Genomic DNA, 15,919 nt, shown 5'->3' with positions numbered 1-15,919 from the left:
CCTTGGTCAACGTGGGAGGTTCATGCCCTTTTGTTGGGCATGAGCAGGCAGCCCGGCTGCGCACCGTGTCGGGCGGCATCTGCACAAAGAGACGCACGCTGGTAAAACAGCCACCTAACGACAGGCGCAGCCGTAATGGGTATAGCTGGCAGTGCTGGCCCCAGATCGGAATAAACATCAACAAAGGATACGACGGAGACCGGCAGGCACTCGGTGCTGCGGGGTAAAGGGTTTCCTCCCCCATTGCTGCTCCCTTCCTTGCAGTGCCACAGCCCACACTGGGCCACCATGGCCACCTGCAACCTTGCTTGCAGCACAACAGCACCGCGCAGCCGGGATGGGGCTCGTGCTCCGCTCAGCCCTGCCAAAAGAAAGGAGAGAAGGGACTTAATAAGGAGGCATGTGCACAGTGGGATGGGATGCAGGGCAACGCAGAAACCAGCGCCACAGGAATCTGTCTTTGCAACTCTGTTGGAAATGCGCTCCAAGTTTTGCAAAATTTGTTTGGGTTTTTGAGGGGGTTTGGGGGTGGGGGAGGGCCAGGGAAAAAGCACTGGAAAATATCAGGTTTCAACACTCACACAGTGTTGTATTATTCCCCTTTTGATGCTACTTTTTATTTTGATTGAAAAATATTTTGTGGTCTGACACAAACCTCACTCTTGCCTGAAGAGCCAATGTCAACACGAAGTTCTGTGAGCTCCTCAAAGGGGAACGTTTAAAATTACAGAACAAAAAAAAAAAAAAGCAGCAGTATTTTCCTAGTTTTGCTTTTTCCTTCCCAGGGACTTTCAGCATTTTTGGCTCTCTTTTCCCTATGAAACAAAGTCACATTTTGGGGTCTCAAGTTTCCTGCCACACCACTCACAGCTTAAGCAGAGCCCGGCTCCCAGGTGGCAGGGCAGTGCCCAAACCCACTCTGCTCCCACTCCGGGATATCATTCCAGGGAGAAGACCCTGGCAAAATCATTCCATGCAGAATCATTCCTCCTGGAGCCAAGCCAAACACCTTCCCCTCTTGGCATGGCGTGCAGAGGCCAGCTGGGCTGTTGATAATTATTTAGTTAATGCTGGAAAAACCTTGGATCAGGAGAAAAACAGCATTTGCCTACAGATAAATGCAGCTCCCAACCCCTTCCTCTGGTCAATTAAGGCAACACTGCTAATTAGGCTTCCATCTACCCATCTCACACCCTTTCCTTGGCCAGCAGTTTTCTGCCCACCCTTATGCAGTCATTAGCCAGCCTTTCCCTAAATGAAAAAGCCCGTGAAAGCCACGAAATTGGGCAAGGACAGGCTTGCAAACAACTTCAGCTTCTGGGTCTTGGCAATATATTTAATTTCAGCCAGAGAAACTCAAACCAAGGGAGGCCTTTGCCAAATGGTCGATCTATAGGGCAGCACATGTTCAAGGCATTTGTGCCCCACCTTTGCATTTGCTCTTGCTATAGCTGCATGGCATGGGAAAAGCTATACGTGCACATGCATCTTTGTATATCTGAGTGTCTCCATATAGGCTTGCTAATGCATCTGCCTCTGTGGATGTTTCGGGCTTACTGGAGGGTGTGAGCCTGTTTATTTGTGTCTGTTTATGTATCTGCATTCTGGCTGTTTGTTGGTATGGGCTGCATTTCCCTCCACATATGTCTCTGTGGCTACGTGCCTGATTGCGTAGGAGAGTTTCCCATGGTTTTTTGGTGCCATTCCCAGGCAGCTCCGACAGCAAAAGCCACACTCTGCAATGGGAAATTATTAGACAGCAAGGGAAGAAGAGGGGAAGCACTGAGAAATGGTTAACTTGCAGAGAAAAGCCAAGTGGGGAAATGAGTACCCTGGAGGGTCTTTTTGATTGCTCCTCCCAGACACACAGAGCAGACATGATGTTTGGGAGGGGATGCTGGGGTTGCACAAGAGGCACCCGCAGCCAAACAGGGTGAAAGGGAGAAGCACAGGGAGGGAAACATGTTGCAGGTGCCCCGCTGGATGACTTTCAACCTGCATCTCATTTCTTCAGGGTTTTCAAGGGACGTTTCCCACTCACCCTTTTCTGGCATCTAAACCAAGAAGCATCTGGAGCAGCAAACCTGTCTGCCAGCAGCTGCATGGCTCAGAGGAGCGCCATGCCTATGCCACTGGTGTCCCACACCACAGCACAGGGCTTTTCCTGATGGAAAAAGTTCCTCCCACAGTGACTCCAAACACAGCAGCCTCCAAGATAACCAACTTGAATAGCCAGCTCTGCAGTTCAGACACCAAAACAAGACAAGGACACATCACACACTGAGCTGTGATGGCCCCGGGAGGTACATCCTTGGTGCATCTGCACTTCAGGAGCCACTTTCTCCCAGTCTAACAACACGCACAGCACCACTATCCTGCAGACATCTCACCAGGCAGTTGCTCATGCACCTTAGGATGACAACCACCAGACTCCACCAACCCAAAAGCTTCTTGCTTCCTAGGGGTCTGTATATGAACATTCCCTGGCCCTGAGGTCCTGCCCTCCTCCATTGCTATCATCTGTGAAACACCTGAGATGTGCCTGCCCTTGCTAATGAAGGTTAATGACTTAATGATTCATCCATCCATCCTTCAGCCTCCATAGGAGCTTCCCTCTCCCTGTACTGCCAGGCTGAGCAGCTCTTCCCTGCTCGAATGGACTTACAAGAGGATTTCTGATTGCTTTGGGCCCCTAATGCCAGTCTCATATGGTCCCTCCACGCTGTATTCTGGGCTTGTTCACCACTTGTGACTGAATTTCCCTTTCCTGGGTGCCTCTTTGCACGTGAGTGTGCAAAGTGTGCCCTCCTACCTGCCCCCTCACCCCCACCAAAGGTAGTAGGAAACACCGACACCCTCCATGTGGAGGCTCAGCCCCATAGCAGAGAGCAGATTCCCCTTTCACAAAGGGATTTGGCCCTTCTGATCCCAGAAGGTGCTCAGCGGCCAGACTTTTACCTTCCAAATTTCTTATAATGCCAGTGGGGTAACAGAGAACAGCACATGAGGAAGCTGCCCTTGGGGGACCACGGGGTGCAGGTGGAAATAAGCCCCCAGAGCAGTTTGTGGGCACTGAGCGATGTTGGCTCCCAGAGTCTTCCCCCAGCCAGACCCACATTGTCAGCCCCGTGGTGGGCCACCCCAGCTCTGCCCCATCGATCTGCACCCCCTGCATGGAGACCAGCCTGTGGCACGGTGGGGGTGCTGGGCAGGGGCTGCTCCATCTGGACAGACCCCACACACACACCAGCTCTTCATCCTCTCTATTTCCATTGAGGCTCAAGCTTTCCTCGCACCCCACGAGGTTTCCCTCCCATCCACAGCACAGAGCAACCCACACCGGCCGCTGCATAGAAGCATCGCTTGGGTTATCTCCATGACAAAGGTCTGTGGGTGTCCCATGTTTTACACTCCTATCAGCACCCCTCTTTGGTTCATTTCTTTAACAAATCTTCCCTGTGCATCTTGGTGGAAACAGCCCAGAGATAATAACAGCAGATATGCGTTGACCTATGGGATTCCTGGAGTGATCAAACTGTCAGATAATGGAATAAATCTTTCTCGTGGGCTGGGGATTAAATCAGAGAGTGTTAGCTGCTGCGGCTTCTTATTTATTTCTGTTCTCTTAAATTGCATTTCCCTTCCCCCCATGAAGAGCGCTTGCTGCCTTCAGCTGTAAATTACTGCAAAGCTTTATGGAAAGTTTAGACACTGAGTCTCTTAACCTTGCAAACATCTCTTGTTTCTCTTAACGGTCTCCAAAAGCTCTCAAGAAAGAGAAAGCAAAAAGAGGAATATGATTTGATAGCAAGCGCATACCTTGGCATTGCACAACAGCGTGACCCGGCCTGAAGATCACCTAAAACGCACGGGCTTGGTGTGTAACTCTTGGCTGTTTCATTGGCCGGCTTCATGACCTTGGATGCAGCGTTTCATCTCTGCTTCGCCCAACCCTTCATCCGTCTCTGTTCTCCGCAGCCTCTTGGGGCCGAGGACGGTATGCACCCCGCAAACAGGGCTGCAGGGAGCTGAGGGCACTGCTCTCGTACATAAGCGCATGTCCTTCCCCCAGAACGGAGCGATTCCCCATTTGCTTTGGCAGGGGCTGCACCTGGGTATCTGGGCGTCAGGCAGCATCTCTGGGGTTTGGGTAGAAGATCACCATGACAGCTACAGAGCGCAGGACTGCCAGGTTAGCTCTGAAAGCGTGGATGGAGAAATACCCAGAGGGGGTTCGGTCTCTAGTGTCTATTCAGCAGAAATTTTTGACATGGTGAAATTTGTCCTCCTTCCAAAAAAAAACCGAAAGGAAAAAAAAAACACCAAGAAAAGGAAAAAAAAAAAAAACCAAAAAACACAAAAAAAAGTAAGTGTGAAATTTGCTGTGAAATGATTACTCCCCTGGAAAAGGTTCTACATTTCAGTGCTTAAGTCCCAGTTTCAGAGGAGGCTCCTGCCCAAGCCCCTGGTGTTCCTCCACCTCCCCAGGGTGAGCTGCCCCGGGTCCCTATGAATTAGCAAAGCAGCTGCCTCCAGCACAGTGATTCTGGATGCCGCTGAAGACACCCGACGGGAAGCACAGCTGTAAGACCCTGCTCTCCCTCCGGCAGGACCCAGCCTCTCCTGCCCACCTCCCCGCAGCCCATCAGCCCCGTTCCTGGTGGTACCCACCCCGCTGCAGGCAGCCAGCCCTGCCCAGAGGATGGGGCCGGGAGCGGGGATCCCGGGAGCGCTGTGTGAGTCACACCAGACACCACAAATCCGACAAAATGAGTTTGATAGCTGGTGCTATTCAGGTGCAAAAAGATTTGTGGTAGCGCACGTCCTACAAGGAAAAAATCTCATCGGAGCTGACGTTGCACAGGCTTCACGCCGCCGTACCGAGCTGCAGCCGTACTCCTGGCCTGCGGCGGGGGGACTGACACCAGAACCAGGCTCCGCAGGCCAAGTTAGGCTGGTGGCCGGTATATCGGTGTTGAGATTGGCAGACTGATATCAAGTCCAAATGTGGCACATTAGCTTGAAAACACCTTTGTCTAGGCTGGGGGAAAACAAGCAGAGAGGAGAGCGGCTCGTTGCACAGTGCTGCCTGCTCCTGCAACGCCAGCTCTCCTCTCCCTCCTCTCGGCAATTTTCACCCAAGGAAACTTTGTTTGCATAAGAAGCGACATTTCTCAAGTCACTTCCAATCCTATTTGCACCAGCTGGCGGTGTTCGGGGCCAGCTCTCCTTCCTCCCTATGCCAGACTTGCTCACAGCTGGATGCGATTGCATGAAAAAGAGGCAGGAAGGGAGACGGAGGGAGGCAGGTACTGACGCACGGATGGATGACGGTACAGGTTTACGTAGACAAAAATCTCTTGCGACTTTCTAATCCTTCCTTGGTGCATCAACTTTCTGCATCCCACCCCAACAGCCCCCCATCCACGTGAATTCATCCAGTGAATTCCCAGGGACCTGCAGAGCCACCGGCATCCTTGAGAGCCGAGCCTGGGGACAGCCTTCCCCTTCCCGCCCCCTTCCCAGCCCTTCCCGCAGCCACTCCAGCCTCCCTGCCGTGATCTAGACACTTCTTGCTGTAAAGCTAGCCCTGGCAAAAAAAAAAAAGGCTATGAGACCTAGTTCCCAGGCAGGCATTTCTAATGAGTTTTGATTTTATAAAAACAAAAATCCCGGAGATGCCAAGTCAGCCGATCCCTCTTCAAACCGCATTAAATGTCCCACAGAGCAGGGAGAGACGAGCTGCTCCATATTCCCTTCTTTTTTTTAAACACCATCCATTTAAGGATGGTGAAAGCTTGATCAATAGGCAGCGCCAGCATGGGCTGCCCAAGGTGCTCGTGCGCTCTTTCATTAGAGGATGATTGCTCTGCCGACAGGCTGCTGCCACGAGCCTGCGCTGCGACCAGCGGGGGACAAGCAGCCAAGTTCAAAGCCAGCCCTCCTAACCCACCCACTGCTGCGCTGCAGCAGGGCTCGAGCCGGGGGGGGTTCAAGGTCTACAGAGCGAAGTACAGAGCCCATCGGGTACCGGCGAGGCAGCACTTCTTTTCATGTCCCAAATTAGAAAACAAAATAGCACTGGCACCCCAGGGGAGCTGCGGGGAACTTCCACTCTAACAGCAGCGGAAAAGTTTCAGGGCTCAGCGCAAGGAAGAGAAAAATCAGTGCGAATGGCAGCTGAGCAGCGGGGGGACGGCGGCGGGGGGCTGGCACAGAGGTGGGGACGTGGGCTCGGCTGGCTGGTGGACGGGGCATTTTTCTGCACCTCCCACCCCGCCACGGGGGAGAAATGTGCCTGAGCCCCCACAGTGCTCAGCCGAAATCCCACTTCCGCAGGCAAAACCTCCCCAAAGTCACCTAAATATGCAATTGCCATGGGCACCGCTCCTTTGGGCTGAGTTGGTTTTTCAGCTGCAACCTCTAGGCTCCCAGCAGACCACTTTCCTGAGTCCCAGGGATGGTTTCACCCTGCTGCTGACCCGGCTGCAGCCCCCATGCATCCCTGCGGGGATGCTTCAGGCCCTCATTTTCCAAAGTCCTTGGTAATTTTGGGTGCATTCATCTCTGCCCCCAAGAGAGGCCCGAAGTTCAGACACGGCTGAGTGCCTTTAGAAATCTGGCAGCTTTACCAACCAGCTGAGCCCTTTTTAATGGGCAGCAACAGCATCCCAGGCGCCTGAGCAAGTCTTGCTTCGTTAAGCACTGTGCTGTCCTTGGCCAAGAGCTCTGTCGGAGCAGGGGAGGGCAGGAGGACGGCAAGATCGTTGTCCCCAGGGTGACAGTGAGCGATGGGAGATGCTCTGCCCAGTATGGGGGACTGCCCTGAGCCTTTCCCCAGTGATGCCACACACAGGGGAGCAGCTCACCGACTCCAGCTCAGACAAGGTCATCCCAGTTTTAGGAAAGGAGAGGTGAAGTGCTGGGAGATCTTGTCCTGAAAGTTTCCCAAAGAACCACCGACAAAACCAAGCAGCCAACCCAGATCCCCTCTGCTCTTGCCTTACCGGAGGGACCACCCTCCAGCCCACCAGCAAACAGGTAATTTTCAATCCACCGGCACCAGCAACGCGGTCTCTTTGGGATTGAAAGTCCTCCCATGACCTTCTTCACCTCCTGGGACTGGATAGAAAAATGTCACTTGGCCATTGACCCCAAAAGTGCAGAGGGTCTGGTACATGGAGACATGGATCCAGCACATGGAGACGTGGGTCCAGCACATGCAGACGTGACTCCAGCACGTGGAGACATGACTCCAGCAACCACCAACATGGAAGGACAGGTTGAGCACCCATCGTTGACCATCGGAGTTTTCCTATTGACTCAAAGGCCTTCAGGCTGCTCAGGGAGGGGAGGATCAATTATCCACCGCCATTAATCTGCAGGGACATCGGAGACCACAGATAAATCACAGATAAAAGCTGTTCTACCTCTTCCAGCAGGAACACCTTCCCTGTCCTGTAAACCTCAAAGACACGACACTAAGAGGAAAGTTAAATGATTAATTTGTTTTTCAAAACCACGTCCCGAGAAAAATATCAAATTTTTTATCCGGAGGATAATTCTTTTGGCAGCCCGAGCTCCCATAAGCTGTTTGGGAGTTCATTTTAGTTGACTGAGTGTGATTACACATCTGTGATTAGACACTCGCTCTACAGCTTTTTTGTTAACCTCCCTATTTGAAATTCTCCCCAAACTTCCCGAGCAGGATTTTCTTGTCCAACCATTTGTATTTTATATCCGTGCTGAAATACTGCTTTATAAATAGCAAGAGCTTTATCTTGACTCTAACCAGCAACCTCAACTTAAAGCTAAATGCATAATTTACTGCAAATTAAACTTAATGGGACTGGAATAATTATGTTGACTTTTGGAAGTACTTAAGGATAAATACATGATTAGATATTTTGCACACCGTGAGGAAATATTTATTTCGAAATACAAATTCTTCCTATTGAGCCTTTTGATGGAACATTTATAGGTGACGCTATCAGCATATAGATTACAGTACCATTAAGGCTACTTAAATAAATTACCCTGCTGCATTTGCAGCACTGGAGAGATGGGAAGTCTCCAGCGAAGTGTGTTGTCTGTGCCGCACGGGCATGGGGAGCTCGGCACAGCCCTGGACGAGGCCCTTCAGCCTCCGCTCCCCGTGCCCATGGCGGAGGAAGTGCCGTGGGCATCCCTGCAGAGCCGGGCTGTCTGTGGGAACAAGGTCATCCCACCCAGGGACCCTCCACACACTTCTTTACAAAAAATGAACCGAGCAACATTGCTACTAACTTGTATTTTCTCCCCAGGGGATTTGTTTTTTATGGAAATGGCTCAATTTTAGAGCTGGTTTTCTTTTTTTCTCCTACGAATCAAAAATTTAGGGAAATTTCTGCAGGAGGAGAATTTGCAGGATCCTTATCAGCAGTTCATGCTATAAAACCAGTCGTGACCACAAATTGCTCCTGCTTTTTGCTTGCAGCTCCAGCTGCTCTTAGCTGTCTAAGAGGCGAGCGAAGAATTTTCAGCAAAGCACTTTTCCAACGGGAAATCCCAGCTCGCTGCTGTGCGGGTTAAGGCAGCCCCGTGTTAACATCCGAAACAGTGGCTGGGGGGAAACATCGAGGCAAAATGTCTCACCCTCCTCCTTCTCCAGGCTCTGGCTCCCACAGCCGCTGCTTGGCAAAGACATAAAACCCCAGCCTGGACCAGGGTGCTGCCGGCATCGCACTCTGCTCGCACGGGACATCAGGCACCACCCTGGGCTTAAAACAGAAATGATAGGATGTGAGGGCTCTTTTTTCTTTTGATAACGTCAGCAGAAGAGAGCTTTCCTTTTGCTTTTCCTGGGCGGCTCCCCATCACAGCAAGAGGGAAGCCCCATGAGCAGCCCACGTGAAACACTGGCTGGTTTGGGGTTTTCCTGGATTGTGGGATCATGCTCCGGATGGACCCGGGAGCTCTCTGTCTCCGCACACACCCACAGGGCCAAGGGCTGAGAATAACCAGGCTGTAATGTAAGTGAAACCCAGTGATATCTGCACGGGACGGACTGAGTTGTGGAGCTGAAATGTGGTACATGTTGGATGGGGGGGTTGGTGCGGCACCCTGGCTCGCCCGTCTGGACCGCTCCAGCTCCCAGTTTTGGAGGTGAGCTCTGGTGCTGCTGCTGCTGATGGGAACACAGAAGTAAGAAACAAACCGGGGTCAAAACTTTTTACGCATGGGCCCTATGTCAGCACAAGCCAGTGTGTAGCCTGAGGAGCACCCCAGAGCCCAGCATGCAGAGGGCATCTCTGCTCGTCCCCAGGGCCACATTTTGGTGCCATCGAGACCAACCACTCATGACCAATCCAGGCTGTTGGGCTGATTTGCAAAGCAAGGATGGACAGCTGTGCCAGGGACGGGAGCATGGGGACACACTTGTCCCCATTCCAGTCCCATTGGATGAGCTTGGGAAGTGTGGATGCTCGGCAGGGTCTCTGGGGGCTGGGGATCAGAGAGAGGATGGAGATGATCTGCCCAACCTGAGCCACGGACAGCACTTGGCCTTGCAGATACATCACAGGCAATAAATGGGCCACTGTAACTAATTGAATTTGGGTTTCGCTTTAATGAATTAATCTGTCAAGGTTAATCTGGAGGGCTTTAACACACCCTTCCCCCAGTCCTGCTTTTGCCCTCACCCTTGACTCAAGACAACTTCTAAAATGCCACATAAAAAGGAACAAGCCAAAACCTGAGATGGTGAACTGCCATGAGCTGCTGAGAGGGACAGGGATGGGGAGCCCCAGGTAGGACCCCCACACCGGGAAGGGACCTACTTCACCTGAAGCACTGGAGGAGAAGAGGGAAAAGGAAGCCCTTGTTCTGCCCACAGTTCCTTTGACTACCTTGGTCATGTCCCTTGATAACTGGGTGGCTCCACCCACTGAGATAGGTGGATGAGATCTGGGCACCACGTGCCTAAAAACGTGCTTGGGTTGCAGGCTCTCCAGGGGCTCTGCCTGCAGACCCGCATGAGCCAAAGACTCCTGGGTGGTATCTTAAGTTCCTTCTTCCTGCAGCCCCCACCACCGGTGGTGTCACCACCACCTTGAGCAGCCCCGAGGACAGGAGTGCTGGCGCGAGGACCAACCTCCCTGCACGCCCCGTTACTTGCTGTCCCAGAGAGGAGGAAGGAGGGGAATGTGGGTTGCTCCTGCACCAGGAAGATCAGCACCTTTCTCCATCCCACGACTTCGTCGGACATGATGCGCTCCAGCTGGGTCTTTGCACAGAAGTAGCTGCTGTGGGAAACAGGGCCATATCCAGTGATACGGCATGGGGAACACCAACGGGCATTTGTATGGGGCAGGATGGTCATGGTGGGGTTGGCGAGGACAGAGCAGAGCATCCACTGGGAACACCAACCCCTCCAGGCAGTAGGATGGGGGTCGATGGGGCAGAGGTCCCACCTGCCACCTCCGCAGCTACTGCTGGACACCAGCCGGGGGCTGGAGCCGGGCTCCCCCGGCACATCCAGTGCTGTCTGTCAGCCTGGATTAGGGAACAAGCCCGTGAATGGAACAAGAATATCCAGGTCACCTCCAACAACACTATTACATCGGCTTTCGGAAATTATTACCAGCTCTACCAGGGCGTGTGTGCTGCAGATAACAGCACAAAGGAGGCATTGAGTTGGCAAATACTTGCCAAGGGCCAGAAGTTGGGCATTGGATGGCACATTTGGATTAGTTATTGAAATGCAAAGTGCTCCTTTTAAGCACCTCTAATCCATCCATGCTGGGTAGAGAGTGGCAGTGAGACCCGGGCGCCTGCGGCCCTGCCAAGGCACTCTTGGCTCTGCAGACCAGGGAAAGAGGCGTTTCGCTCCATCCCCGGGCTACCCCCCCAACACGTCACTCACCAGGACACGCTGATGAACCAGAGCTGGTACAGGAGGAACATCTCCATGAGACATCTCTATGGGACGGGGACCCGGACTCCTGGTCTGGGCATGGCTCCTGTTGGTTCTCCTGGGCTGTCCGTGCCTCTTCGAGATGTTGCAGGGATGAAGCAAGGAAGGAAAGTGATGCCACCCACCTCCCCGAGCTTCCGAGGCCTCAGAGAGCCACCAAACCCAATCGCCACCAGCCTCGTCTCCGCAGAAACAGCTCCTTTTTTACCTTAATGGGGCATAGCGGAGAAGGGGCAATTCATCGTTCCTGGTGGGAGCAGGGCCCCAGGGAGCAGCTGCTGTTTCTCTCTTCATTACAGACCAGCCGATGGAATGATGGCTTTCAGAAAACCAGGGGGAAAGGTTTTTTCATCATTAGCGGCCGGCGACAGCGAGTGCCCAATGAGCTGTGGCTGAAATACAGCCAAAGAGGGGACCGTGGGGAGGAGGGTGACCAGGCACCGAAGAAATCCAAAGCAGCTCTGGATGGACGAGCCACCAAGCTGGTGGCCAGCCTGGCTGTGTGCCCTGGGGCTGGGCTGTTTGCTGCAGGGGAGCCGGGGAAGCCGGATGGTCGGAGCCGCACAGCAATAACCTTGCAGAAGGCTCTTTTTCCCTTATTTTTTAGAGATGCAAATTTATCAGATGCTTTCCAGTTTGGTTTGGTTTCAGGGTTGGGTTTTTTGCGCACAGTCACCACCACAGAGAGCAAGCGGGAAGGGAAAGGAATAGGCAGCAGTGGGACATTGCTGATGGCTTGAGGGGCTACAGCTTTGCTGGGAAGCTGCTCTGGTGCGGAGCCCCTCCCCAAGCAGGGACCGACGTCCCCACACAGCCCCAAACTCTCCACACCGTGGGCACTGGAGGTTGCAGGGCTGCAGGGGCCAGCCCAGCTCGTGCCCCCTGTCACCCGGGCCACTGCCACTGCTCGAGGCCACCCTGCCCTCCAGGACAACACCTCAGGCCTTGGGGACAATGAGCTCACCCCCAGGGACACCCCTGCCAAGGGCTGACCCTGCAGCCCAGAGACGACGTGCACACCCAGAGCCCTTCCCAAGTGCAGTTCTTGATTTTAATTTGCATTATCCCCCTTTTTATTATTTATTGGTAAAATGTAATTACCGCATCCTTCACAAACCTTAATTAAAGATGAAAAACGGTCCTGACAAGTCAATTAATTTTTTTTTTCCTTGGTCTCCATTAAATTAAGACTCAAGTGTTACTGGAAGTGTTTAATATCACAACAGATTAAACTGAAGGCTGCTTTGTAATAAATAAATCACTGAAGACAATGCAGGAGCTTTCTTCTCCAGAAGGCTTTTCTTGCAAGAGGGTTTCATTTTCCAGCTGGAAAATGCACTGAAAGAGTTTCTTCTTCCCCCGTAACACCTTTTCCAGCAATGGAAACCTTCCATCAGAAGTGTTGCAAGAAGTTGTGGGCATCCAGGTTGGCTGGCAGGTCTTGCCCGGTCCAAGATCTCACCGTGCTGTTAGGAGGAAGCCCACAGCAAAGCTCTGCAAGCACAAGGCAACCCGGTCTCCTCTGCACGGTGATGGGCAAACACGGCTCCTCTGTGCCACGAAGGGTTTGCAGTCCTGGAATTTAACCCTGCAAATGTGCTCCCCCAAAATACCCTTGAAAAGCAAGATACGGACGATACGGAGGTCTTTTCTACAAGCTGCCTGGTGGGTACCTGCATCAGGGCTCCCTACATCACACAGCTCCCGGGCCAGAGCCAGCGAAAGAAATCCAGAGGCCATCACAAATTTGGAACATTTATTTATGCAACTGATTTTCTTAAAAGGAAAGAAAGCCAAAAATAATAATAATAATAATAATAATAATTAAAAAAACCAGTTAACAACAGCTGGATGTGCGTGGTACAATCCACATCAGATGTGTCCCTCCTTCGCCATCCCTCCCTCGGTCCCACCACACCGTCCCCCTCCACGGTGGAGCCGCCTCCTGGTACCAGTCCCGTTGGCAGCAGCTCTTGGATGCTGCCAGCTTTCGGGGTCACTTTTTCTGTATATAGACAAAATCGTTCCAATTTGGCGTTTTTCTCAGGTTTTAATTTTTTCCTTTTTTTTGGTTGTTTTGTTTTTATTAAAAAGAAAAAAAAAAAGCACCACTCCAATCTGTAATACCAATAAACATTATCCATCTTAAGAACAGTATTTATATTTTTATATATATATTTCTATATATATTTCTATGTACAGGATGTCCTTGCCTCACGTCATATGAGCATCTCAGTAGGAGTTGGAGATCGGTTGGTTTTTATAGCACTGTGATTTCAAAGTCTGCCTTTCAGAAGAGATGCCCTAAAAACCCGGAGACATCCAGCAAGGAGATAGCAAAAAAAAAAAAAAATCTCACTTTTAAAACATATGTACAACTCCTCCAGTCTCTGTCGTCTCATTAGGACTAAATGGGGTTTCAATTTTCCTTTTTTTTTTTTCTTTTTCCTTTTCTGGCAACACTTGAAGCACCGGGGGACGCTCCCTCCCTCTGGACCGGAGGGAGGATGCAGGTGGCCCAGGCTCCTGGCAGGTCTGGGGTGAAGCAGCATCGTCCCTCCAGCCCCCAGGCGCTGGGGCTGAACGGTGCCACCAACATCCCGTCCCCGGGGATTTCAGAGGTTCAGCTCAGCCATTTTCACACAAAACCAAACAATTTCTGCACCCTGGGACCTCTCTGCACCCAGCACACAGCGCCTTCCCTGCGGCATCCCGGGACAGCGTGGACATGTCTACAGAGAGATGGGGATTGGGAAAAGGACACTAATTTATTCCAAGTCAAGGCTTGCGATGCGAGTACTGGTGTTACCAGGTACTGGTGTAACTGGACCATTTTGCAGGCTCCGGTGGGGTAAAAAGACTATTTGGTCATGAAACAGCAGGGGCACACGGCAGGGTTAGACAGCAGGGGTAGAGAGAAGGGGAATAATGTTGTATAGCCCTTGGAATAAGTTACTGTCAGGCCGTGTGAATTATTCGGCAAGCACGTGGGAACGCCAAGTGTCTGGGCAAAACCCTCCGAGGCTGCTGAAATCCTCATCACCAACCCAGGATGTTTGCAAGGCAGCGGGTGGGACGTCCTCCAAGGTGGAGAGAGGGACGAGATTTATCTTGTTGCTCTCCTCCACCCTCAGAAGGTGGATGGAAATATCTCCCGGGTTTGCTCATCCAGGGCGCAGCCATTTCGGCTCTGCGGCCTTCGTGCTGCCAGATCGGTCCGGCCAAACGGCGTCTTCCAAAGCTTTGAGTCGTGGCATGGATCTGAATGCAACTCCCTGGGGAGAGGGATCCCCGGCCTCCGGGCAGGCAGGGCGGGGAAGCTTCCCGTGCCCTGGGAAGACGGGGATGAAGGATGGGAGGGGATGAAGGATGGGGTTGCCCACGTGCAACCTCCAGCGTATGGAGAACAGTTTCTCATCTGTTCTGCTTCATGCCCCAAAAAAATGACTGTGAAGGGTTCTGCCTGGCCCTCAAGACAGAAGCAACCTTCCCTCAGTTCCTCGAGTCTGCGAGGCAGACCCCAGACCTGCATCCCTCTGGTTGCACCTTCTCGAGGCCATTTGCAGGGAGAGAAAACCCTGACTGCAGCTTGATTACAACCAGGCTCTCCCCCATAAGCAGAAACCCCTGTAATTATCGCAATATCAGACAGAAAAAGTGACATCTCACCCGACGAGAGCAGGATGAAGCCAAAACGTATCAGACACCTTCAATCACCGTCCCCATACACTTGTCCCCAAGTGCCACCAGGGGCGTGGGGACCTCCCCATGCCCAGCCCCGAAGCACCACCACGGCTCAGGGCTTCAGCACAGCTCACCCCATGCCAACGCCATCACCAAAACCAACTGTCCCGCGTCGCCAACCCCAGCAAAAGCCAAGCAGCATCGATGGGCAACTGCCTGGGGGAGGCATCCAGGAGGCATATGGGATGGACCTGAATTTTGAGGATTTTGTTTCTGGGCACCAAAGGTGTCTCATGTGCAGCGATTCACAAGGGAAGGGTTAAAAACGGACCCGTGGGCTGGTGCCTTTGGGTCAGCCCAGGAGGAATTAATTGCTACAGATGGAAAAGACGGGGCGGAGATGCAGGGGAACCATCACTTGAAAAGCTTTGCAAAGGCGCCAGGAGGGGTCCGGGTCGGTCCCTGCAGAGGGACATCGCGTGCCCAGTGCCCACCACGCCCCACCACCGTCCCACGTCCCCGCTCTGTCCAGGGCCAGATACACAAAGGGATATAACTCACAGAACTAAAAAAAAGTGAAGATCAAACTCATAGTGCGAACGGGCAGAAACTCAAGAGCTCCTCTCAGGGTCTTTGCTCCGGCTCAGAGCGTGTCCCCACCAAGGGCAAAACCTGCCGGCAGCCATCTGGGCTTCTCGGAAGAGCAGCTTCGACTCCACGCACAATCAAAAAAGCAACGTCTCTTCTCCAAATATCCATCCTTCCCTGCTGGGAAACGGCCTCGGCTCCTTCTGTCCACCTCCTCCCCTCCCCAGCCTCCTCTCCAGCTGCTTTAGAGATGCCCAGGCAGCGCCGCGGGGCCGCATCCTGCGCACACCGACCCCACCACCGTGACTCGAAGAGATGCCGGGACTGGACGAGTCGTGGCATCCGACCCGCGGCCACTCGGACGCGCTCCGGGCGGGAAGAAAGGATGGAGAGCGGAGGATGAAGATGGGGAGTGGCCGACACGTCCCCACGTCCTTTCGTTTTTCTTGATCTGATGGGTTTTGTCATCGGGTCCTTTGCTGTTTCCCCTCCTCACCTTGAGCACTAACGCAACATCCGAGTGCGAAACGCACGGTTGGCACGACCCCTGCGCAAGCCCTTGCCGCCGCCCTCCTGGCGAGGTGCTATCTGGTCTCCAGGGACTCCAGATATTCCAGTGCTATGTCGTAGCAGAAATGATACTGCTCCTGTTCGGAGAGAGAAAAGAGGGTGTTATGATCCCGAGTAAACTAT

General features: G+C 52.7%; 1 protein-coding gene across 4 annotated transcripts in view; it reads right to left on the bottom strand.

Moving 5' to 3' along the window:
• Positions 1-12,695: 12,695 nt before the first annotated feature.
• The window catches only part of PTPRU (protein tyrosine phosphatase receptor type U), an 82,796-nt gene continuing 79,572 nt past the window's right edge, over positions 12,696-15,919 (bottom strand). For all 4 annotated transcript variants that reach the window (XM_076357613.1, XM_076357614.1, XM_076357615.1 and 1 more), the window contains one exon: positions 12,696-15,873. In XM_076357613.1, coding sequence (XP_076213728.1) covers positions 15,811-15,873 — 63 coding nt within the window. In that variant the 3' untranslated portion in view covers positions 12,696-15,810. The remainder of the gene's footprint in view (positions 15,874-15,919) is intronic.

This window comes from Aptenodytes patagonicus, chromosome 21, assembly GCF_965638725.1.
Source record: "Aptenodytes patagonicus chromosome 21, bAptPat1.pri.cur, whole genome shotgun sequence".
NCBI lineage: Eukaryota > Metazoa > Chordata > Aves > Sphenisciformes > Spheniscidae > Aptenodytes > Aptenodytes patagonicus.
This window is presented reverse-complemented; position numbering and strand designations above follow the sequence as displayed.